This window comes from Hydra vulgaris, chromosome 06, assembly GCF_038396675.1.
Source record: "Hydra vulgaris chromosome 06, alternate assembly HydraT2T_AEP".
NCBI classification, from domain to species: domain Eukaryota; kingdom Metazoa; phylum Cnidaria; class Hydrozoa; order Anthoathecata; family Hydridae; genus Hydra; species Hydra vulgaris.
This window is the reverse complement of record NC_088925.1, coordinates 21,644,394-21,667,500: the sequence shown is the minus strand read 5'-3', so window position 1 is coordinate 21,667,500 and position 23,107 is coordinate 21,644,394. Positions and strand designations below refer to the sequence as shown.

The 23,107-nt window shown below is 25.6% G+C and overlaps 1 protein-coding gene across 2 annotated transcripts in view; it reads left to right on the top strand.

Annotated features, from left to right (window-relative positions):
• Window positions 1-22,845, top strand: part of LOC100201501 (inhibitor of growth protein 4) — a 30,017-nt gene extending 7,172 nt beyond the window's left edge. The window contains exons 2-9 of one of the 2 annotated variants that reach the window (XM_065799555.1): window positions 5,486-5,557; window positions 8,291-8,457; window positions 12,242-12,356; window positions 12,449-12,509; window positions 12,698-12,827; window positions 12,965-13,003; window positions 18,921-18,982; window positions 22,556-22,845. In XM_065799555.1, the coding sequence (XP_065655627.1) occupies window positions 5,486-5,557; window positions 8,291-8,457; window positions 12,242-12,356; window positions 12,449-12,509; window positions 12,698-12,827; window positions 12,965-13,003; window positions 18,921-18,982; window positions 22,556-22,595 (686 nt within the window). In that variant the 3' untranslated portion in view covers window positions 22,596-22,845. Of the gene's footprint in view, window positions 1-5,485; window positions 5,558-8,290; window positions 8,458-12,241; window positions 12,357-12,448; window positions 12,510-12,697; window positions 12,884-12,964; window positions 13,004-18,920; window positions 18,983-22,555 lie in introns of those variants that run through there. The other variant, XR_010639057.1, reaches the window with a different exon arrangement.
• The last annotated feature ends 262 nt before the right edge of the window (window positions 22,846-23,107 follow it).

The following is a 23,107-nucleotide window of genomic DNA, read 5'->3' as shown; positions in this document are numbered from 1 at the left end:
ATATAGGCCTCAATTTAATGGTTGGACATTTTTCGCCTAAAACCTCAGATTATCTGATCAATTTACAATATATATATATATATATATATATATATATATATATATATATATATATATATATATATATATATATATATATATATATATATATATATATATATATATATATATATATATATATATATATATAGGCCTCAATTTAATGGTCGGACATTGTTCGCCTAAAACCTCAGATTATCTGATCAATTTACAACTTTTTTTTTGTTACAACTTGACCACGACTTTGACTAGAAAAAAAAATGAAAAAACTGAAAGAATAAGCAAAACAATTCCTTACAAAAATGAAAATAAATTAGCTTTAAAATAAAACTAAAAAAACTTGAAGTTAAAATTACTTTTTGTGACTTTTTTTAATTGCTTTTGAAAAAAATTACTTTAAAACTTATCTTTTAAAACATTTAGTTAAAATGACGCAAAAGGCTTCAACAAATTACTTCTAATGCTTGTTTAATAAATGAACACATTTTAATTAAACGATTGAAAAGTGAAATCAAATTATTGAAAATTTTTTTTTTTTTTCGTCGTATAATCATTTCTTTCAAAAAGTTGCAAAAAAATTGTTTAAAAAAAAAGGAGTCTTTTTAAAATCGCTATTTTTAATCATTTCATGCTTAAACTAGTAAGTCAAGCTAAAAAAAAAAACTTTTAACAATTCTTTGTAAACATTAAAAAAAAAAAAAACATAAAAAAAAAATAAATAAAATAAAGCAATTAAATCATGGAAAAACTTAATTTAACTTATTCATAATTTAAGGTAACTTAAAAAAATAATCTTTTAAAAGATTTTTAGAAAGACATGGAAAATAGTTTCAAACATTTAAATTTATCATAAAAAATACATACCTACTAAAAGAGAAATTTAAATATAACATTTAATTTACACATAATGCGTTTATTTTAAACAATCATTATAATTAATTTTTAATTTTATTTAAAGCCTTCACATAAAATAAAAACTTTAAAAAAGATCCGTGATTCTTAACATAACAATGTTTTTTATTGCATTTAAATTGTTTAAGCATCAAAACAGTCGTTATCAAATTGTAAACAAACAAAAAATAATAATAAATAAGTGTTGTCAGTTACAGCATGAAAATTGAAGTCTATCTAAAAAAACATACAATATTAAATTGAAACTGTTTTATTAAAAAACAAAAATCTGCGATGAAATATTCTAAATAATAAGGAAAAAAACTACAATTTCACTAGACTAACGTTAGATAAACTTAATAACTTGACAAAGATTTCAATTGCATAACTCAGTTCTGTAAAACCGTTAAAATATTTTAAAAATTAGATTGGACATTTAAAAAAATTAAATTGAGCCCTGTATATATATATATATATATATATATATATATATATATATATATATATATATATATATATATATATATATATATATATATATATATATATATATATATACATATATATATGTATATACATATATATACAAATATACATATATATATATATATATATATATATATATATATATATATATATATATATATATATATATATATATATATATATATATATTTATATATATATATATATTTGTAGTTCTATAAATTGTTGGCTTAGAGAGTATGGGAGGTACTCTCTAAGCCAACAATTTTTAGTTACTTTTTACTTTCATCCAACACTTCTAAACTGCTAAAACGATAATTGACTAGAATTAATTTTTTAATGTAAAATGTGTTTGTTTATATTTTTTGATATTTTATACTGTTTTTATTTTTAAATAATAAAGTTTTTTTTTTTTACTTTACATACATTAACTGACAAACAGGTAGAACATGCGAGGAGTGCTGCTACATAAACTGACTAATAAGTAAAACATATGAGGAGTGCTGCTACATGGACTGACAAATAGGGAGAACATGCAAGGTGTACTGCTGCATCAACTGACATTTAGGTAGAACATGTGAGGTGTGCTGCTACATTGACTGACAAATAGGTAAAACATGTAAGGAGTGATACTATATCAACTGATAAAAATTTCTTTAACTTTTTAAAATAAAGGTTCCTTTATGTGTATGCCTAAAACCATTTTGGTTGAGTGACTTTTAATTATTTTTTAATATTTAAGTTAGTTTAAAGATGTCTTTTAGATGTCGGTAAGCAAAAAGAAGTAATTAATGTTATAAAAACCGCTTCAAAAACATTTGAATGATGATTATGTTAAAAAATTTGTTACAAAGATTTGAATGACAATTAAGTTCAATATAAGTGGTATTTAATAAAATTCAGATAAAAATTAAAACAAGGAAGATTTTTATTTCAATTTTATTTTAAAAAATTACTAAATATTGTTTAATAATAAAATTTTATTTAAAAAAAAAAAAAAAAGCATATTTTTACCGCAAATTTTTTTTTCTTTGTGTTTTTTACGCATTTAAATAAAAAGATAATTAAACTCTTTAAAACTATTTCATGCTTTCTTTAAATGTATATTTATAAGTTTTTTTATTCTGATTGATTTGCTTTAATTTAAGTTAAGTTAAGAGTCTATCATTGTCTAAAAAAGTCATCATATATGAAAATGAAATAATTTTTTTTTTAACATTAATTTAAAAAATGCATACTTGTATAATTTATGTAATATAAATTTAAAAAGTTATATACAGCATAGCTACTTTAAACAAAAATCATTTTATTTAAAAGCGCTTGCTAATATAAAAATATTATTCAGTATAAAAGTTTCGATGTTATTTATTTCCAATGTATAATTTAAAACCATTTTATTTTAGAACGTTTTTGAAATGTACATAATTAAAAATAATTATGTACCTAGAAATTTAAACTTGTCAACTGAAACTAATTCAGAACCAGCTCTTGGAAAAATTGAGGCAAATTATTTGACACAATTTTTCATTTCTGTTTCGGATATATGTATATTATATTATGTATACTTATGTAAAACAAAATACTAAAAAGTGATGCTAAAAATTAATAAATAAAAAATTATAATAATAACAGTGTAAATAAAAAAATAATACAGGGTAGCTAGTGGTCCTTGAAAACCTGGAAAAGTCCTGGATTTCGATAGGTCCTATAAATGTCCTGGAAAAATACCCCTTTTACAATAATTCCTGAAAATCCTGGGTATCTTTTTTCTGAATTAATTCATTTTTTTGTTATCGTGTTTTTATCTTTAACAGAGTTATTATTAATTTTGCAGAGATTTATACTGAATTTAATAATTATGTATTTTCTGTAATGTAAAAAAATTTTTGTTTAATGTTATTATCAGTATTGTTAACATCTACTAATTATTTAGTTGTTTTTCATTTTCATTTTTTTTTAAATCAGCATATTTTGTTTTTTTCTGGTTGAAAAAAGATCAACATATCCTTGAAAAACTCAAAATTTCCTAGAAATATCCTTGATTTTTGAATTAGCTATTGGCTGGCCACCCTGTAATTGTAATAATAAAAAGTAACAAAAATAAAAAGCAAATAAACATTTGTAATCAGTGGCGGCCTGTGACAATACACTATGGTGGGGCCAGGAAATATTAACCAAACAATATTGCAACGACTTGCTGTCAGCGTAATTGATGCTTTGGTGTTTGTTAGGGCGCTAGCGTTTTTTGATTAGTTGAGAGAGTTAAGGACTAGTATACTTTCAAAATAAAGTATTGAATCTTTTAAGCCTACGTAAAAACCAACAAAAGTTGAATGAAAACTGCCCTAATAATTCAAAAGTGTCTTAATTCTTTTTAAAGTAATAAAACACCATTCAGCATCAGCTGTAGACACAGGCGTGACCAAAACATTTCTTTTTCTTAAGTCTTTCTAATCATATTAACCAACAGTGTGGAGTTTTTATTAGAATAACATAAGTTCTGAAGCAACTTTGAAGTGACTAAGTTTTAATATCAAGAACATCATGAAGTAAAAGTGTCAGTAATTTAACTATTATACAATCTTTTGTTGATGTAATAAGATGTTGTCACAATTACATATTTTGTATAAGAAAATTCTCTACACTGCCATTAATTATTAATAGATACAACACAATTAATTACATCATTTAAAGTAGAGTCAAGTTAGTGGTAACTAAATTGCAAGTATCATAAAGATCTCATAATGCAACAAAAGCTATAAGATAATTATATAATAATAAGCCAATATTAATCTCAAAACAGCAATTGAATATTATGCACAGATGGGAAAGTTAGAAACTGATAACAACCTATCATGAAATAAAAACTACTGCAAAAAAAAGTAACAATGATTTAATAAATATGATAATAGTAATATCAATAATGATATTAAAAACAAAAATACTGTCTGTCAATATATCATTAAAACATAACAATAATTTTTTAGCAACACTCACAGATAAAAACGTGTAACATGCACTTAAATTAAAAACATTTAAATATATTTATTTACATTATATATAATATAAATAAATATATTTAAATGTTTATATATAGTATATTTATTTATATTATATACCAAATAAAATAGGGTAATTTAAATATATTAATATAATAACTAAATAAGCATATATTGTGTTATATGTCAATAACAATTTCATATACGGAAAGATAATAATAAATCTCATTAAATATAGTTAATATGTCACTTAAATTAAATTTATGTTGATATGTCACTTAAATAAAACTATAATTGAAGAAGGGACACCAAATTTTTATTTATAATAAAATAATATTGGAAAAAGGAGAAAAAAAAAGAAACTTATGAATAACTTTTTATTAAATAAGCTATTATGTTTGTTGTTTTATTTTGTATTATCTGATTTTTATGTTTAACGCTACGAATTTTACCTGCATTTTAAAGTAAATTCCTTTTTGCAAATATAATGCCCAAATAGAGTTTCAAACATTAATAATTAATAGAACCATACAAATCACTAGTAATGTTCAAAGAAAATTATTTGTTTAGCAATTGTTAAAAAAAAATGAAATTAGATTTTTGAGCTTTAAACTGGATTTGTGGAACAAATAGCGAATAGCATATTTATTGATGAATATATTTAACGAATAGTATTATTTGTGAAACGAATAGTACTATTCGTTAAGCGAATTTTTCAAAAAAATTTGTCAAAAAAAAACAAACTATTCGTTTAATGAATTCATTTAACAAATAGTACTGTTTGACAAATATATAACAAATAGTACTATTCGACAAACAATAGGACTATTTGTTAATTGAATAGGAGTATTTGTTACTGAATAGTACTATTTGTCTAACTATTAGCACTATTTGATTAATGAATGGTACTATTCGTTTAAGGAATAGGGCTATTTGTTAAACAAAATAAATTCATTTAACGAAAAGTACTATTTATTGAATAGTACTATTCGTTAAACAAATAGTACTATTCTTTAAATGAAATCATTGTTAATTGCTTGCTTTATATTTCTCACTTCTTTTCTATATAGGTATTGAAGGATTGCCTTACGATTTACAGAGAAATTTTTCCCTTCAAAAAGATTTAGATCAAAGAGCACATGGTAATTTAAACTGCCATTGACTTTATATTGTTAATAGTTTAAGTTATAGTTTTTAGTTTGTTACTAATTGTCCATCAATTTGATTTTTACTTTTTAGAATGTTTTTTTATAACTATTTAATCAGGATGTTAGCCAGGAAAAATTTTTATGCAGCATTTTTGCAATGTTGAGAATTTAGGTGTGGCCTAAAAAAAAAGGTCAATGGATTCTGACATTCAAAAAAGAGTAAATATTTAAAAAAGGCAGCTCATAGCGTGGTTTTCTAACTCAATAAATACAAGCAAATTAAGTTTCAGAATAAGTAGAAAAATTTGACATTTTTTAGATTCATAAATCTCTTTAAAATGATTTTTTATTTGGTGGGTTATATTCATAGCAGGAATATTTTTATATTTTACAAATGTTTAATTATAATTATTCAACTTGTTTCATTCTGAGCAATTCTTTGATTCACTTCTTTGTGTAAAAAAACTTTTTGAACTTTTTTACATAGATATTTGTATTTTTGTTCATCTTATTTTATGTTATAATTTTTATCATTAACAAAATTTTTATGCGTAAATTTTAAATAAATTTTTTTGATTTAAAGTTGCATTAGTTATGATATTTAAGGGTTTAAAATGTCATCATTGATAAGTAAAAAAACTTATTTAAATCATTTTTTAAAGCTTTTAAATAAAAAAGTTTTCAATTTTAACTCGATAGCTTTTAAATGAGAAACTTGGTTGGCTTGCCGATTTCAGTTGAATAGAATGTTAGTTAAAAGAACTTTTTGTTGCAATATGCTATTTTGTAATTAACTCAATAAGCAACAAAGTCATTTAAGGGACAGAGTGAATTTGTTCACTGCACAAGGTCAAGTATATTTGATCGGCACATTTAAATATAAAAATTGTTAAATATTTAAATATAAAAAAAGTTTGAAATACAAAAGTTAGTTGTTTTTTTTTTGTTTTTTTGTTTTTAAAAAATAATAATTTTTGTATTTATATATACTTTTTTTTGGTTAAATTTTTGCATTTGCTGAGCATATTTAAAAATTTCTTAAATGTAAGCAGTGAAGTTAAAGTTGCTTTATATTTTTTGAATCGACTTTATGTAGTGATAATAGGAATCAGTAAATTTATATGCAGTAATTAGTGGCTATCATCTAATTAAAACGCTGTTAAATTTTTTGCATTGTTAAAATAATATCATCACAAATAAATAAATCTGTGGTGCAAAATTTTGGTGCTAAAATAAAAAAATTTATTTTTTCATAAAGAAAAATATGTTAGCTAATAATCCAAACCATTTTTGTTTGAAAAATAATGCATAGCAACATTTAGTTTTGACTTCATTTAAAGATGCCATTTTTGTATAATATGAACATGCTCAAATTACCCAATGTTTTTCTTTAAAATTACCTTCTTTAAGGTCCTAAAATAGCAGTGGTTTTAATTGCTTTTTGAATAAAAACAAAACATAGTAAAAAATTTTAATATTATAACAATATGTTTCTGTAAATTAAATTCAAAAAATTTTAATTTTTAACATTCGAATGTTTGAGTTAATAAAATTAAAAAAATAACAAACAAATTTTTTTGCGGAAAACATAGCAACAACATAGTAGTATTGTTATAAAACATAGTAGTATTGTTTCAACAAAAAGTGGCCTAAAATTTGATCTTTTAATGATAAGTTTTTTTAATAACAAATTATTATATTCCAAAAATTAGTTCTAATTGTCAGGTTGGTATTTTTTAGTTTATATTATATTTTTGAGCTAGTTTGAAGTGCTCATATCACCAAGTGGTCTGGATAATATGAGCACATTTGCTAATTTTTTTTTAAAACCTCTGTGTTTTTAAGAAAAAAATTTCTGGTGTCCAAATATCTAAGTGGACCATGGTTAGGGATCCCTAAAAATTGTTTATTTGCAAAAATTTTGGGTCCAGCATAATTTTTTTTGAAAGTATATCAATTTTTGCTTAAGGTGCTCATATTACCCTAATCTACCCAGATTTATCTTTTTTTATGTTTTACGCAAATATAACATAAATGATATGTTTTATTTCAAGTTTCATTTTTGATTTTTTGTTGTTATTTTTGGTGTACTTTACCAGCAAATTTAGTTTTCTGAAAGTATTTTTAATTCTTTTAATATAAAAACGTTAATATAAAGATTTTAATATAAAAACTTATTTTAAAGTATAATCTTTATTAACATGCAAAGAATTATGTAACTTTCCTAATTTAAAATCAACAGTAAAATGGTAATTAAAGAAGTTGAATAATAATAAGAAATTAAAAATAAAAATGGTAAAAAATAAGTAAAATGGTAATTAAAGAAGTTGAATAATAATAAGAAATTAAAAATAAAAATGGTAAAAAATAAGTAAAATTAATTAAAGAAGTTGAATAATAATAAGAAATTAAAAATAAAAATGGTAAAAAATAAGTAAAATGGTAAGTAAAGAATTGAATAATAATAGAAATTAAAAAAATAATTTATTTAACATATTGAAAAATCTAAGTTTTTTTAACTTTTGAAAGAATTATCTCCCTTGTTAATGACAATCCTCTTTTACACTTAAAAAAAAATAAATCGATCAACTTAATTTATTTCTTTGTTGTGCTTACTAATTACATGTCTAGTGTAACACCTAAAATCTGAGCCTGACTTGGTTTTTTTTTATTTTTTATAAAATATTAATTTTATTAAATGTTATAAGTTTAATTATTATTGTCTAGATTTGCTCGATGACATTGATAAATTATGTGAAGAATATATATCCAAAGTAAAAGATCTGCCTGCTGCAGAGAGGAAAGATTTTTTTTCTAAAATTGAAAAAGCTTTTCAGAAGAGTAGAGAATATGGAGATGATAAAGTTCAGCTTGCTGTTCAAACATATGAGATGGTTTGTCTAATTACAAAAATGATTTATTACATGATATAACCATATTTAAAACTAGCCCTAACCCTAACCCTAAACCTGATCTTGGTTCTGACCCTAAATCAACCGCCAGTTGATTTAGGAGCACTCCTAATGGCAGCAGGCTATAAGATAGTCCATGTATGTACTTTTCACTTTGTATAAAAGTTGTCTATGGGGACGTATTTTTTACAAAAAACATATGAGGATATTTGATTTATGGGTACACAAAAATGTCCCTGATAATTCTAATGTCTCTGTAAGTTTTTTGTAAAATCTGTCCCCGTAAGTAAAACTATAAGCATATATATATATATATATATATATATATATATATATATATATATATATATATATGTATATATATATATATATATGGGTAATTCCATGGCAGAAAATGAAAAGGTAGTTGAACTTTATTCTCTTTTTCGTTAACTTTTTGCAAATGATAATTGATATAGACACATGAAAGTTTATTTAAAGTATGCCTTTAGTACTAAAATTAAGTAATTTAGATTGTTTTTATGCTTCCAAAATTTACAGTTTTTCTCATTGTTGCATGATAAAAAAAGTATCATTGTAAAATGTTATTTTAACTATGATTTTTTTTGCATAATTGGAATTAATTTAGCGTGAAAATGGAGCTAACATGTTCATATTGTTGTTGGTCAGATTTTATACTCTAAAAAGTATATATATTTCAAGAAAATAACGAAAGAACTTTTGCAATTTTCATGTAACGTAAGTTAACAAAAACATGATAAAGTTTTGTTTTTTCTAAAGTTTAGTTAAAAAATTTTTTTTAACTAAACTTTAGAAGTTTAGTAAAAATGTTTTTTAATAATATATGCAAAAGAATATTAAATGTTACGTTTTTACATATAAAGCTTTGAATAATGATGCTTAGTTAAAGCACATTTTTATTTTAAATTTGTGTAACGTAAGTTAAAACTACATGCATTTACTAAAGTTCTGGCACTTTGTCGTTAACAAAATGAATTACGTCATTAAGTAAACTTTTTTCGTCGCGCGTTGGTTGACAAGCTTAATGTAGTTAGGGAGAGATCCGAAGAAAAATATCACATTTAGGTCCTTTCGTTTTCAAAAAATGTTGTTTTATTTTGTGTGTGTTCTGATTGGTTTATTTTTTTTAAAATCTCGAAGCTCATTGTATTATTTTGTTTACAAATATTTGGTGATTTTATTATCTACGAGTTTCAAGATTTAGCTTAATACTAAGGGGCAGAAGTTACATAAAAGCTCAATCGTTTTTTTTTTTGGTAATTTATTTAGATTTTTGTTTTTAAGAAATGGAAATCGTTCGGATCTCTCCTTAATTACGCTGAGAGGTTTGAACTGAAACTTTTTATATTTTTATGTTAGGAGAATTAAAAAAAAAAATCTTTTATTTTATTTTAGTGTTAAATAAAGTTATTTATATTATTGTTTTTTTATTTGTTTATGTATTCTTATTTTGGTTGATATATAAATATACATAAAAAAATAGAAATAAGAATTATATAAATATTTTTATTTAGACTTTGATGAAAAAAAAAGAATTTTTTGATATATTCTCCTAATATAAAAAAAAATCAGTTAGAACCTTTTTTATTTTTGTTTTAGTAAAACAAATCATTTGTAAATGCAATTAAGGGGGTCATCCATAAAGCACGTCCCCCTATATTTGTCAATTCTTAACCCCTTCCCTCCTGTCACAAACCATCACATATACCTGAAATCCTCTCCTACCTAAACTGTGATAGCAGTTTTTACGTCAAAAATATTTTAAAAGATTTAAATGTAAATACTTTGCATCATTTTAAAAATTCAACCTAAGGAAAATAAGCCAATATGCATAAATGTAAGAAGTGTAAGTAAAAACCACGACAAACCAAAGATTTTCTTATTTGATTGACTCAAATTGTATTAATAAAGTTGTTATACTAAAATAATTTTTTAAAGTTGCTCTTGGTCTTGCGGAAAAACTGTTTTCAATATGATAACTTACATAAATCTTATGAAAAATCTATCAGGAAGAGTGCCACCAGTTTTCTAAAATTTTCTTTGTTAATTATTTTTAATGAATGAATTCAATTCTTTTGTTGCATAACTCTAACTCTTAATAATAGATATAAAAAATCCACGATATTAATTGCTCGGTAACATAAGTGATGTAACATAGTTTAAATATATAGTATCAAAAAAACCAGTTTATTTTCTTTGGCCGGTTACCTCTGATAAAGTTTTTAAAATGGTATAGAGTTCTCAACATCTTGTTAAAGTTTCTAATTCGAACTGCTTTACTGATTCACAGAAATCTGACCTAAAAGTTGAAGCAACTTTTTTACCTTGTTATCTCTGTAACATAAGTTAAGTGGCATTTTTAGTAATTTCAGTTTGCCCTTTTTCGGCCCAATTCAAAACTATTTAGCTTATTTTGTTCTTCAGACTAACTGATTTCATACAGAATAGCTAAATGTTTAATTTATAGTTTAAATAGGCAAATATTTGATAAAGTTGTTGCGTGTGTAACGTAATTTAAAAATGGAATTGCCTATGTATATATATATATATATTATTATTATTATTATTATTATTATTATTATTATTATTATTATTATTATTATATATATATATATTATTATATATATATATATATATATATATATATATATATATATATATATATATATATATATATATATATATATATATATATATATGTATATGTATAGATCTATAGTTTGTTGGCTTTAGGAAGAGCGGAAGGAAAAAAGTGATTCTTACGCCAACACATACGTCACTTTTAACTACTTTTGACTTTCGTCCAACATTTTCGTGTTGGACGAAAGTCAAAACCATTAATTTAATTACAAATTAATTGTTATATAAAAAAACCACAAAAACGCAAATTTAATTGACCAGAATGTTTTTAAAAACATTCTGAATGTTTTTAAAACATTCTGAATGTTTTTAACAATATAAACAATGTTTTTATTTTTATTTTTTTTAATAAAATTGTTTTATTTTTATTTTTTTTATTAAAATGTTTTTATTTTTATTTTTTTTACTGTAAATCATGCGCGGAGTGTTGCTACATCGACTATCTTATAGCCTGACTCGCAAGGGAGTGCTGCTACATCGACTGACAAATAGCCTGACTCGCAAGGGAGTGCTGCTACATCGACTGACAAATAGCCTGACTCGCAAGGGAGTGCTGCTACATCGACTGACAAATAGCCTGACCTGCAAGGGAGTGCTGCTACATCGACTGAGGGTTTGGTTGGGGCAGGCAGTCTATCATTATTAAAAAAAAAAAATTCCGGTCTTGCATTTTAATTTTTACTTTTTGTCAACAAAATATGGAAAAAACTTTCGGACAACATCTAAGGGTTCTATATATATATATATATATATATATATATATATATATATATATATATATATATATATATATATATATATATATATATATATATATATATATATATATATATATATATATATATATATATATATATATATATATATATATATATATATATATATATATATATATATATATATATATATATATTGAAAAACTTTTTTTTTTATAATAATATTAGGGACCTATTTAATGTTTAAGGGTCTGTAGCAACTCCTGGAAAGATTTTTATTCAAAAAAATTTTAAATATTCAAAAAATTAAAAAAAAATTTCTCATTTAAGGGGTGCCAGCAGACATTTTCAAAAAAATTATTTTTGAACCACTCTAATATTGGTTTTAGGTTGATAAACATATCAGACGTCTTGACTCTGATTTATCAAGATTTGAGGAAGAGCTAAAATCGCAAAGGCAACAACAACAAGAACAACAACAGCAACAAAGTGGAGAGGAAACTGGTATGATTGTTATTGCTGTGTTTTTTTTAATAATTTTTTGTTGATAATTTTTGATTTATTTATGTTGTATTTTTGTTTGACAATATTTGCAGATAATCGGAAGCGAAAACTTGAAAAAAATGAATCTTTGAAGAAGAAAAAGATTAAAAAAGAGTAAGATAATAGAAAGATATTTTTAAAAAATTTTTTTTTATAGATTTAAAAAGATAAAAAAAATTTTTTCTGAATTTTAAAGATAATTTTAGTTTTCAGACTTAGTTTAAGAAAATTTCAAAATTTTAATGTATTCTAGTCTATAAGCAAACAATTTTACATAATCTTGTTCTTTTATATTTTTTTAGTGAACAAATAGAAATACCAAAGTCCAATCTTGTAACTTCCGCTACACCACTTATTACTATGGCAACTGATATGAATGTGCTTGATATGCCTGTAGATCCTAATGAACCTACATATTGCTTATGTCATCAAGTATGTAACATATTGCTTATGTCATCAAATGTGTAACATAATGCTTGTGACATCAAGTATGTTATCCAATTCTTGTATAGATTTAAAATCATCGTGTTGTTTTTATTTTTAAATGGATTTGAAAAATTACATTTCAGGTATCATATGGAGAAATGATTGGTTGTGATAACAATGATGTAAGTTTAATTGGATCTAATTCTTTCCTGCTTGTGTTTATTGCATTTTCATTATTTTTTCTAATATATTAAAAGTTATGTTTGTTTTTATCATTTTATTGCTTTTAAAATTAATAGATAGTATACAGTGCGTTTTTGCATGACAAGTAAATTATTTCTGTGTTTCACTCTTCACTGCAAACTACCATTCACTAACATTGATTAAAAAAGTTAATTAACTTTTATAAATAATATTATTTATACAATTATATTAAAAAAATAAAACCTTTTAGTTTCTTATTAATAATTAATTATATAAAAATATATATATATATATATATAAAATATATATATTATATATATATATATATATATATATATATATATATATATATATATATATATATATATATATATATTATAATTTCTTTTTTTCATATTCTATTTATAGAATGTTTAAGGATTTTTAGCCATGATTCTTTATCTAGAATTTTAAATTTTGAATTTAAGATTGCTTACAGACAGAATATCTTCTAAATGTCACTTTCTTGTTTTCACATTCTTTTCTTGTACCCGTGGGCCTGTTGCATAGAATTCAAGGGACAATGAATCAACACATACTAGAAAATGTCATGTTGCTTTATGCCAAGGAAAATCTTCCTTTGGTTTGGAAATTCCAACAAGGCAAGACAAGCACACCGCCAAAAGTATTAAAATGTGGTTTAATGCTAACAAGATTAATGTTTTAGAGTGGCCTGCATAGTCACTGGACCTAAATCCGATAGAAAATTTGTGGAAGTAAGTTGACAGAAACATAAATCAATCAACTGCAACAGATTTAGACCGATTTCGAATCGAAATAAAGGCTGCTTGGTATGCCATATGCCTGAACAATGCTAAAAATTGATCTCAATGGGTCATTGTTGTCAAATAGTTATTGACTGAAAAGGATACTCGACTAAATATTAATTTACCTCAAATAAAGTTTTCTTAACTGTTTATACAAAGAACTTCTTTGATTTTTGTTGCAAAGAAACAGAATGATTATTCTTTAACAGGGTGTGCTATTTAAATTTTTTTTTTTACTCAGTAATGTTATCTTTTAAAACTAATATTTTATTTGGCTAAAAAAGTCTAGATCTGAAAAACTCAGATCTCTGGAAAATATTTCATTACATATTAAACACTAATCTGTGTTATTTTGTTCCCACCTTATATATATTTGCATTCTTACATGTTAATATCATCTTTCTTTCACTTTTGTATAAAAATGAATCTAAAGTTTACTTAACATCAACTTAATTTCGTTATTAAGGACAGAATTTTGATTTATAGAAATAATTTACTTCAAAATTTACTTTTTGGTTACATTTTTTTTTTTACAAAAAAATTACTCCCTCCTGACCATTTTTGACTCTATTTAAAGATTTTTAGTCTTCTTTCTTTGTCAACCTTTTTTTACATCTTAGAGCAAATTTTTAACAATTTCAAATATTTTCAAAAAAATTTTGGCCTAATTTTAAGTTATTCCTGTTCACTGTGCAACTCCATCTTGGCCAAAACATACTCAAACCATTACATTACCTCCTCCATGTTTTATCTAAATACCAACTGCCTACAAAAGGCAGTTGGTATTTAGGATCGTATCTTGCACCTATATGTTCCAAAAATTTTGAATTTGGACTCAGTGTATAGAACCCGATTAAACATTTCCTGGGCCCAATTTTTGTGTTGTTTTGCATATTTAAGTCATTTTTCTTTATTGCCACACCATAATAATGGTTTTCGAAATGCAACACACCCTCTTAATCCTGATTTGAGTAGGTGTTGTCGAATACAAGAAGAGCTGACATTTTTCCCAGTTGCTGTGTTAATGTCCTTTGTCAACTTGGTTGATGGTTTTTTCCTATTTCTTGAAGAAAGGGTTTTTAAATATTTATATTCATCTTTTGTTAGCTTAGGAGGTCTACAACTTTTCTTTCTATCTTCAAGGGAGCCAGTTTCTCTAAATTTTTTAATGATTTCTGCAACAGCAGTCTTCAAATATCCTGTTTTGGACGAAACTTGGCGCTGCGAATAACCTTCTTCATGAAACACAATAACTTTTTGTCTCTATTAAAATTATTTTACCCATTTAATTAATCTAAAAATGCAAACAAAACATTTAAAAATAAAAACAAACATTTAATTTATCTAAAAAATTGTAAATACAGTACTGTATATATATATATATATATATATATATATATATATATATATATATATATATATATATATATATATATATATATATATATATATATATATATATATATATATATATATATAAAAATACAAAGTACCATGGAGTCCTATCTGCTGCGATGACCCATATTTTTTATTTATTTTGAATTTTGACCACTTTTAGGGGTTGCTCAAGTGCCACAAAAGTCATATTTTATACTTATGAGGCACATGAGCAACCCTTAAAAATCAAAAAAAAAAAAAAAAAAATTTTCTAGAGTTTCTTCTAGGTTAGAAGAAAAAAATTAAAATGCATGGTAATTTTATTTTTTTGAAATAAATTGTCTAAATTTATCTGCAAAAAAGCAAAGTTATGCAGATTTTTACCAATTTTTGCCCTTCGTGTTAATTTAAACACTTTTTTGTATTTGCTTAAACACGTTAAGCAAATTACTTTTTAGCAAAGACAATATTTAATTTTGATTTAAAAATGTGGGAAATAAATATTGATTACTTTCATGATATACTTACTCCATTTACTAAGTACAGCTATTTACTATAGATTTATTCATGCCAGGAAAAAGTAAGAAAAAAGTTGACACATTTTTTGGTAGGGGAATCCAGGTCATCCTTACCAAAAGACAAGTTTTCTACAGAGCAAGTTCTTCTGCAAGAAGTATTGCAAAACCTTCTACGAGGTTTTGCAATACTTCTTGCATTTGAAGGAGCAGCACCCAAAACAAAAAGAATGTAGAATCATCCACTGTCCATTGATTAAAATTTTGAAATCAGCTGCCATAATGAAAAACATTTTTGCTGCACTCTTTCAAAGTTAGTTGCACCTTGAATGAAGGGTGGATTTCAGTTACAAATAATCAGGTAGGTACCAGACTGTATATGTTTTTCTTTTATTTATATATTATTATTTATTAGAGGAAAATATTAGTATAACTAATTATTGCTGTTAAATAAATGAATTGACAGAAATAGATGTGTTGTAAATTATACCGAATCTATGAATCATATTTTTTAGTATAAAGGTAGAGAAGCTGATTCGCACCTGGAAATTGCTTAAAAAAAAACAAAGACAAACTTTATCAAAGATTAAAAAAAGGAGGAAGTTTTTAACTCAGATGAAAAGAATCTATGGATTGCACCTAAGCTCGATACTCTGTTGCAATCATTAAAGCTGATAGGAAATGAAGTGATCAAAACAAAACTGAAGATATTGCATTTTTATTGCAACAATTAGGAGATAGAAAAACTAGAATAAGTGGAATCGACACAAGGTACCTTTACTCTGTAAACAGGAGTTTATCCAAGTTTGAAATAAAATCAAGTTTGCATGAAACCATGTCAGAGAGTGAATTCAGCTCAAATGGATCCGAGAAAGATTTAGATAAAGATGATTTTCCATACCCAGATACAGAGTTAAAGAAAAAATTCAAAAAAGTTGGTATTGTTCACTTCCAAAAGATATTCTCAAGAGAACTGTGGATACTGCTGTTGGGGAAGGAATAAGTTATAGGCAGCATGCTTCCATGATTAATAGTATAATCGCTAAATCGGGTGGAAATATAGCTGAATTTAAATGTTCAACCTCTACAGCATTACAAGCAGCAGATAAGGTCATTCATGATGAATCAAAGAGGATCAAGGACAATTTGAAAAATTTTAGAAAAAGCAATAAGAACATTTTAGTTCAACTCCATTTTGACGGAGAAGCATGTCATGAATATACTGATGGGAAAAAATATGGAAAAAGATCGATTAGCAATGTTAATAAACAGTAACAAGGAAACGTACCTTTTGGGAATTCCAGCAGTTTCTTCTGGAACTGGCGAAAATCAAAAAAATGTGATCAGAGATCTTAAATAGCTTTAACCTTACAGACAATATGTAGACAAGCTGTTACATTTGATACCACCAGAATCAATACTGGAAACAAAAATGGAGCTGTATCTTTACTGGTAAGTGAAGTCTTTCAGAAGCTAGTTCTATCTATTGCATGCTGACATCATGTCAATGAGCATATAACATATTTCTGGAAAAAATATCAAAGTGACGTTACTTCTGGACCAGATAATATGCTGTTTAAAACTTTAAAATCAGCATGAAATGATTTTTACGTAGATAACCAGGTAGGGTTTAACATAATTTGCAACTTTAATTTGCTACTTTTTCCAATTTTGAGCTCTTTGAATTTTTTTTTACATTTTGAATATAAAGGTTTTGAGAAGATTGACTATTCCAGAGAAAACATAGCTTGGTCATCAAAAGCATGAAAGTATAACATTCTGCAGAAATATTATCACCAGTGGGTCTCTAAAAAAGGTAGCCCAATAACTAGATATCTGAATTTGTAGTTATCTATGTAGTATGCACTATTATGGAGTAATTTATTATAGATTTTTCTTGTTTAATTCTATTATTCTTTATTACACTTTTACTCTAGCCTTATGATAGGCCAGAGTAAAAGTGACTGTCAATGGATGAAAACCCCTCCAGAATATTGGACTTGCAACGATTTCTACCTAAAAGTTCAGGACACTGTTTTTAATATTTCAGCTGTTAATGATTGCTCTGAAAGAACACTAATAAACTCATAAAGGATGACATTAATATTGCTCGAAAAGAAGAGAAAAAACAGGATTTACTTTTATTTTTGCATAATTACAAAAGGAAGTATGGAGGAAAAAGCAAGACATCCAAGAAAAAACAAAAAAACAATATAAAAAAATATTTACACAATATTTTCGAAAAATAAAACAATTTTAAAGAAATTTGTTAAATGATATTGCTAGACATTTTTATGCAATATATCTGGTTTTTTTTCCAAATGACTTAACATATCTAAAAAGATATTGCATCGTGTAAAAATTGTTAAAAAGTTGCATAAACTTACGAATTTGTTGATAGATTAACAAAATATTTCAGATAAATAAAAATGCCATGCTTTTTCATTTGTTTATTTTAATTTAAAAGAAACAAAATTGAATTATTTTGAGTTTTAGAACTCGCTCAAGTGTGCCAAAATGGGTAAAAATAAAAAATAAAAACTACTGTTATATTTTTTTTAAATAAAGCATTTATCTTTTAATAAAAATACATTATTTTTTATATGAAAAAACACCACCATCTGCAATTGATCTCAATTTTGCTCTGACGTCTTTCATTTACACCTGTAAAAAGTTTAAATCAATTTCTTATAGTTTTAGTTTAATTCGATCAATCAAAACTTGCTCTGTTGAAGCTTGCTAATCTCCCTCGTAAACCTTCTGTGCCAAATGTCCCCAAAAATTTTCAATTGGTCGTGCTTGAGGCACATTTGGGGGATTGGATTCTTTATCAATGTAATAGACATATTGGTCCATCCAATTTAGAGAATCTTTAGAATAATAAGAACTTGCTAAATCTGGCCAAAATAAATAGTTAAAATCTCCATGATACTTGTGAATAAATGGAAGAAGTCGTTTTTCTAAACATTAATATAGATTGATGAATTGATCGCTACAGCCTTGGAAGTGCGAAACAATGGCTCGGACATACCACGGTCAGATATGGCTATCCACATTATTAATTTTTTTGGAAATTTCTCTTTTCCTATAAAACGAACACTTTGTATATATATATAGATATATATAAATATATATATATATATATATAAAAAAATATATATATATATATATCCAGTTTTACATTTTTGTTTTTGCAGTGTTTAATTGAGTGGTTTCATTTTGGTTGTGTTGGGTTAACAACAAAGCCTAAAGGAAAATGGTAAGTTTTTTTGAATTACTTTATTTTTAAACAAAAGCATCACGAAAAATATAACTAATATTGTTAGCGTACAAAATTTTGTTAACATATTATCTATGTTGCCTATGTGAGTTTGTTATCTAAGAGTGTTTATATATATATTTATGAGCATATTATATTTGATTCAATGATTGCAGAATCAAATATTTGGTTGTTTTACTTATCTAATGTATTTTAGTAGATAAACAATCAATTAACCAGGATAATAGTAGTGATTTTCAACTTCATTCTAACAAAAAACATTCAAACAAAAAAAACAATATAAAGTATTTATAATTATTTGTCAGGGTCCGATCTTCTATTAAAAGACGTATTTTTATTTTATGTTAAAAAAATTTTCAAAATAAAATTAAGTATATATATATAGATATATACACACACACATATATATATATATATATATATATATATATATATATATATATATATTTATATCTATATATAAATATATTTATATATATATGTATCTATATATATATATATATATTTATATATATATATATATATATATATCTATATATATATTAGGGATATGACTTTTTTGCAACCTACTAGGCCTGTATCGTAATTCAATGAACTTTTATGTAAAAAGAACGAATAGATGTTTCATTTTGACATATTTTGAAAAAAGGTCACCCCAAAACCAAAAAATCGAATTTTCAATAGGTACACTTTTGTACAGTAAATGAATATTAAAGGCTGAAGATGTTGTAAGAGTCATACTCCTGTTGTTATTTTATTTATTTATGCAACATGTACTGTGATATAACAAAAAACATTATGTGATATATAATTATACAAGTATTACAAAATTAACAGTATCAAAGCGTCTAGTACAACAATATACATAACTGTCTGTGTCTATAGGCCTACTGTGTTTAGTACATGGGTCACATGTACTAAAGTGAGCATCACGTCTCATAAAGAGTCTAGCGCTTATTACTTAGAATGAATCGAAGTTGCAGTTTGTCTTTCTTTCTGCAGGAAGCATACAGGTCTTGCATCACCTTGATTGCACGTTCAGCTATCTGATTACTTCGTGGTATGTCGATGACGGATGGCTCTTTCTTCCAGTGATTTTTGAATGACTGCAATGCCTTTTTGTAAGGCTTCAATACATCAGATAAATTCTTGAAGTCATTGTCATTGTACTTTTGACTACTAAACCAATGTTCTGCCCACTCATATGAAATGAACCTGCAAACCTTCTCCAAATTCTTTCTCGCTTCAGGCATAAGAATGAACGCCAGAATGGCGAGAATGGCTCTTGAGTTCCATCTGGCATTGCTCATATTAGGAATGTTCTGAAAGTGAATCAGAGGGAAGTTTCTTTGTTCTTCATAGAACCTAAACACTCTTGTTAAATGGTACAAAAACTTCATATCGTCTCTCCACCCTGATTTATCAAGAATTTCTACAGTTCCATTCACAAACTTATCCTTCAGTTCATCATACTTATTCAACAGTTCAGACACAAATGGGTATTCAATGTTTGGAGATTTGGTATCACCCCCAAGTTCTTCGTCCATCACCAGACGGAGAATCCTGTCTAGTACGTGATGCTGACAACCGATAAATTGTGGTATTGTGACACCCTTTAATTTAAACATACGTTGCAACTTCACAACAACTCCATTTCTCTTCCCAGTATTGACGTTTGTTGTATCAGTAATGATCATCTTAATTGAATTCCACAAATTGTATTCATCAATAAGTTTGGCAATTTTTTCAGCAACAGTTTCAGCTTTGCCATCTTTTAAACGCAGTGCATCAAGTTTCACGTCAGTTCTTTCATTCTGAAGTACAACTACCTGATATTCCTTATCATCTATTCGTTTGCCGTCAAAGTGTAAGGACCACTGTTCCATTTTAAGTTGTTGTATCATTTCTTTTTTTAATTTACCTGCCTCTTTGAATATGGACTTGTAAATTGCTGATTGACTTGGAGTTGGAATATCAATACCTTGTTGTGATAATACATTGCATATTTTAGCAGCTTTCTTTGTGGAAACTCCACTTGATGTAACCATACTTACAGCAAATTTACTTTTGTAGTGCTTTCTAGTTTTTTTCTGAGTGTCCTCATCATCGTCTTTATCACCGTCGTCGTCTTCATCATCTTCACTCTTACTTTTGCAGTTTTCAGATTCAGTACCACTGTCTGTGGTAGACAGGACTTGTGATGTGGAAGGTATTGCTGTTCCAGACTGGACTTTCCTTCTCTTGGAAGGGTGAATGGTTTCTTTACTTGCCACTTGTCCTGTTGAGTACCCCACCTGTCCTTTACTTTCTTTTTGTAGGTGGTATAGACGTTTATCTTCCGAGGATAACCACTGGCCATTCACTTTCGTGATGTCAAATAATGCATTGAGAACATCATATTTTCCACGCTTGACACATTCATCATAGACCTTCAGCACCTTCATAAGCTTTGCTCTTATCACTTGATCAGACACACGTGGAAAATTCAGTTTATTGTCCCACAATTTTGTAATTTCCTTAGAAATTTGGTCTATTCGTTCTTTTCTTCCTTTAACATATGCTCCGAGAAACTGGTATCTTCCTACGATCTGCAATTGAAGTGGTATTCTGGATTTTTCATCGAGTGAATGTTCTTCTACAGCCACGCTTCCTCTTTTTCTGTGTGACTCTTGAAATCTCACCAAATTTTTAGTCCAAGTCTTCTTGTTCTTTGTTACTGTGGTATGACTTTTCTTGTGAGACATCATATAATATTGTTACGACTTTACGGATAGCTGAGCGTAAATATCCGTTTAATAAAGTCGTTTAATTAATAAAATACTTTAACTGTATAGTAATCCAATTATAGTTCGATAATCCAGTCAATGTTGATAACAGTTCGATAATCCAGTCCGTATCCTAACGATAATGCTACAACTACTTATACTTCGTACACTTACAGCGTCTTTAGTTCGCTACAGTAGTTCCTTATTAGCTCAGTTACACGCAGAGTACTTCATAGAACTATTCACATTATCAACACTGAGCTCTGACAGCAGCTCGCTTATATAATTATTTAGAGCTTCCAGAATGTTCTACTAAGTTCTATAATCTTCTACAGTCTGTTACAGTCGTCTATATCACCGTGGTAACACAATGACGTCATCACATAACAATTCCAAGTATTTGCCGGCACACGGCCGTTTCGTTGCCATGGTAACGTGTGGCGTTATATTTATAAATTCATAACAAAATAATGAAATAAATAGAATTAAGCTGAGAATTAAGCTTAAGATTAAAACATCGGTCAAAAATGAATGTATAAAAATGGTAAATCAAATTTTTATTTTGGGGGTGACCTTTTTTTGTTGCAGAAAGCTATTTGGGCCTTTTTTCATGATTTTAGGTAAAAGTTCATCGATTTATGATACAGGAAACATTTTATTTGAAAAAAAATTAAAAAGTCATATCCCTAATATATATATATATATATATATATATATATATATATATATATATATATATATATATATATATATATATATATATATATATATATATTCAAATTTATAGGTTCTGTCCGAAATGCTCTTCGGATCGAAAAAAGAAATAATATCTTGCATCAATTAAGCAGTAGTTAACGAAACTAGCTAAAGATCTTCCGTGTTGCATTTTCTCATCAGCCTTTATATGGTAAAACCAAAACTTAGTTGTGTAACTTCTTAAGTCTACGTTCATTATATGGTTGCAAGCATCAAATTTGAGTAGCAATTTTTGTTACAATGACCATCAGAAGTTTTTGGAATAATTTAATAGTTTAATATTATAAATAAACACACTGGATGTATACACTATATATATACACATACAGTGTGTATATATATATATATATACATATATATATATATATATATATATATATATATATATATATATATATATATATATATATATACATATATATATATAAATATATATATATATATATGTGTATATACACAGTATATAAAGTATATATACATAATACATATATATATATAGGCATACATATATATATATATATGTATTATGTAAAATATTTTACATAATACATATATATACATAATACATATATATACATAATAC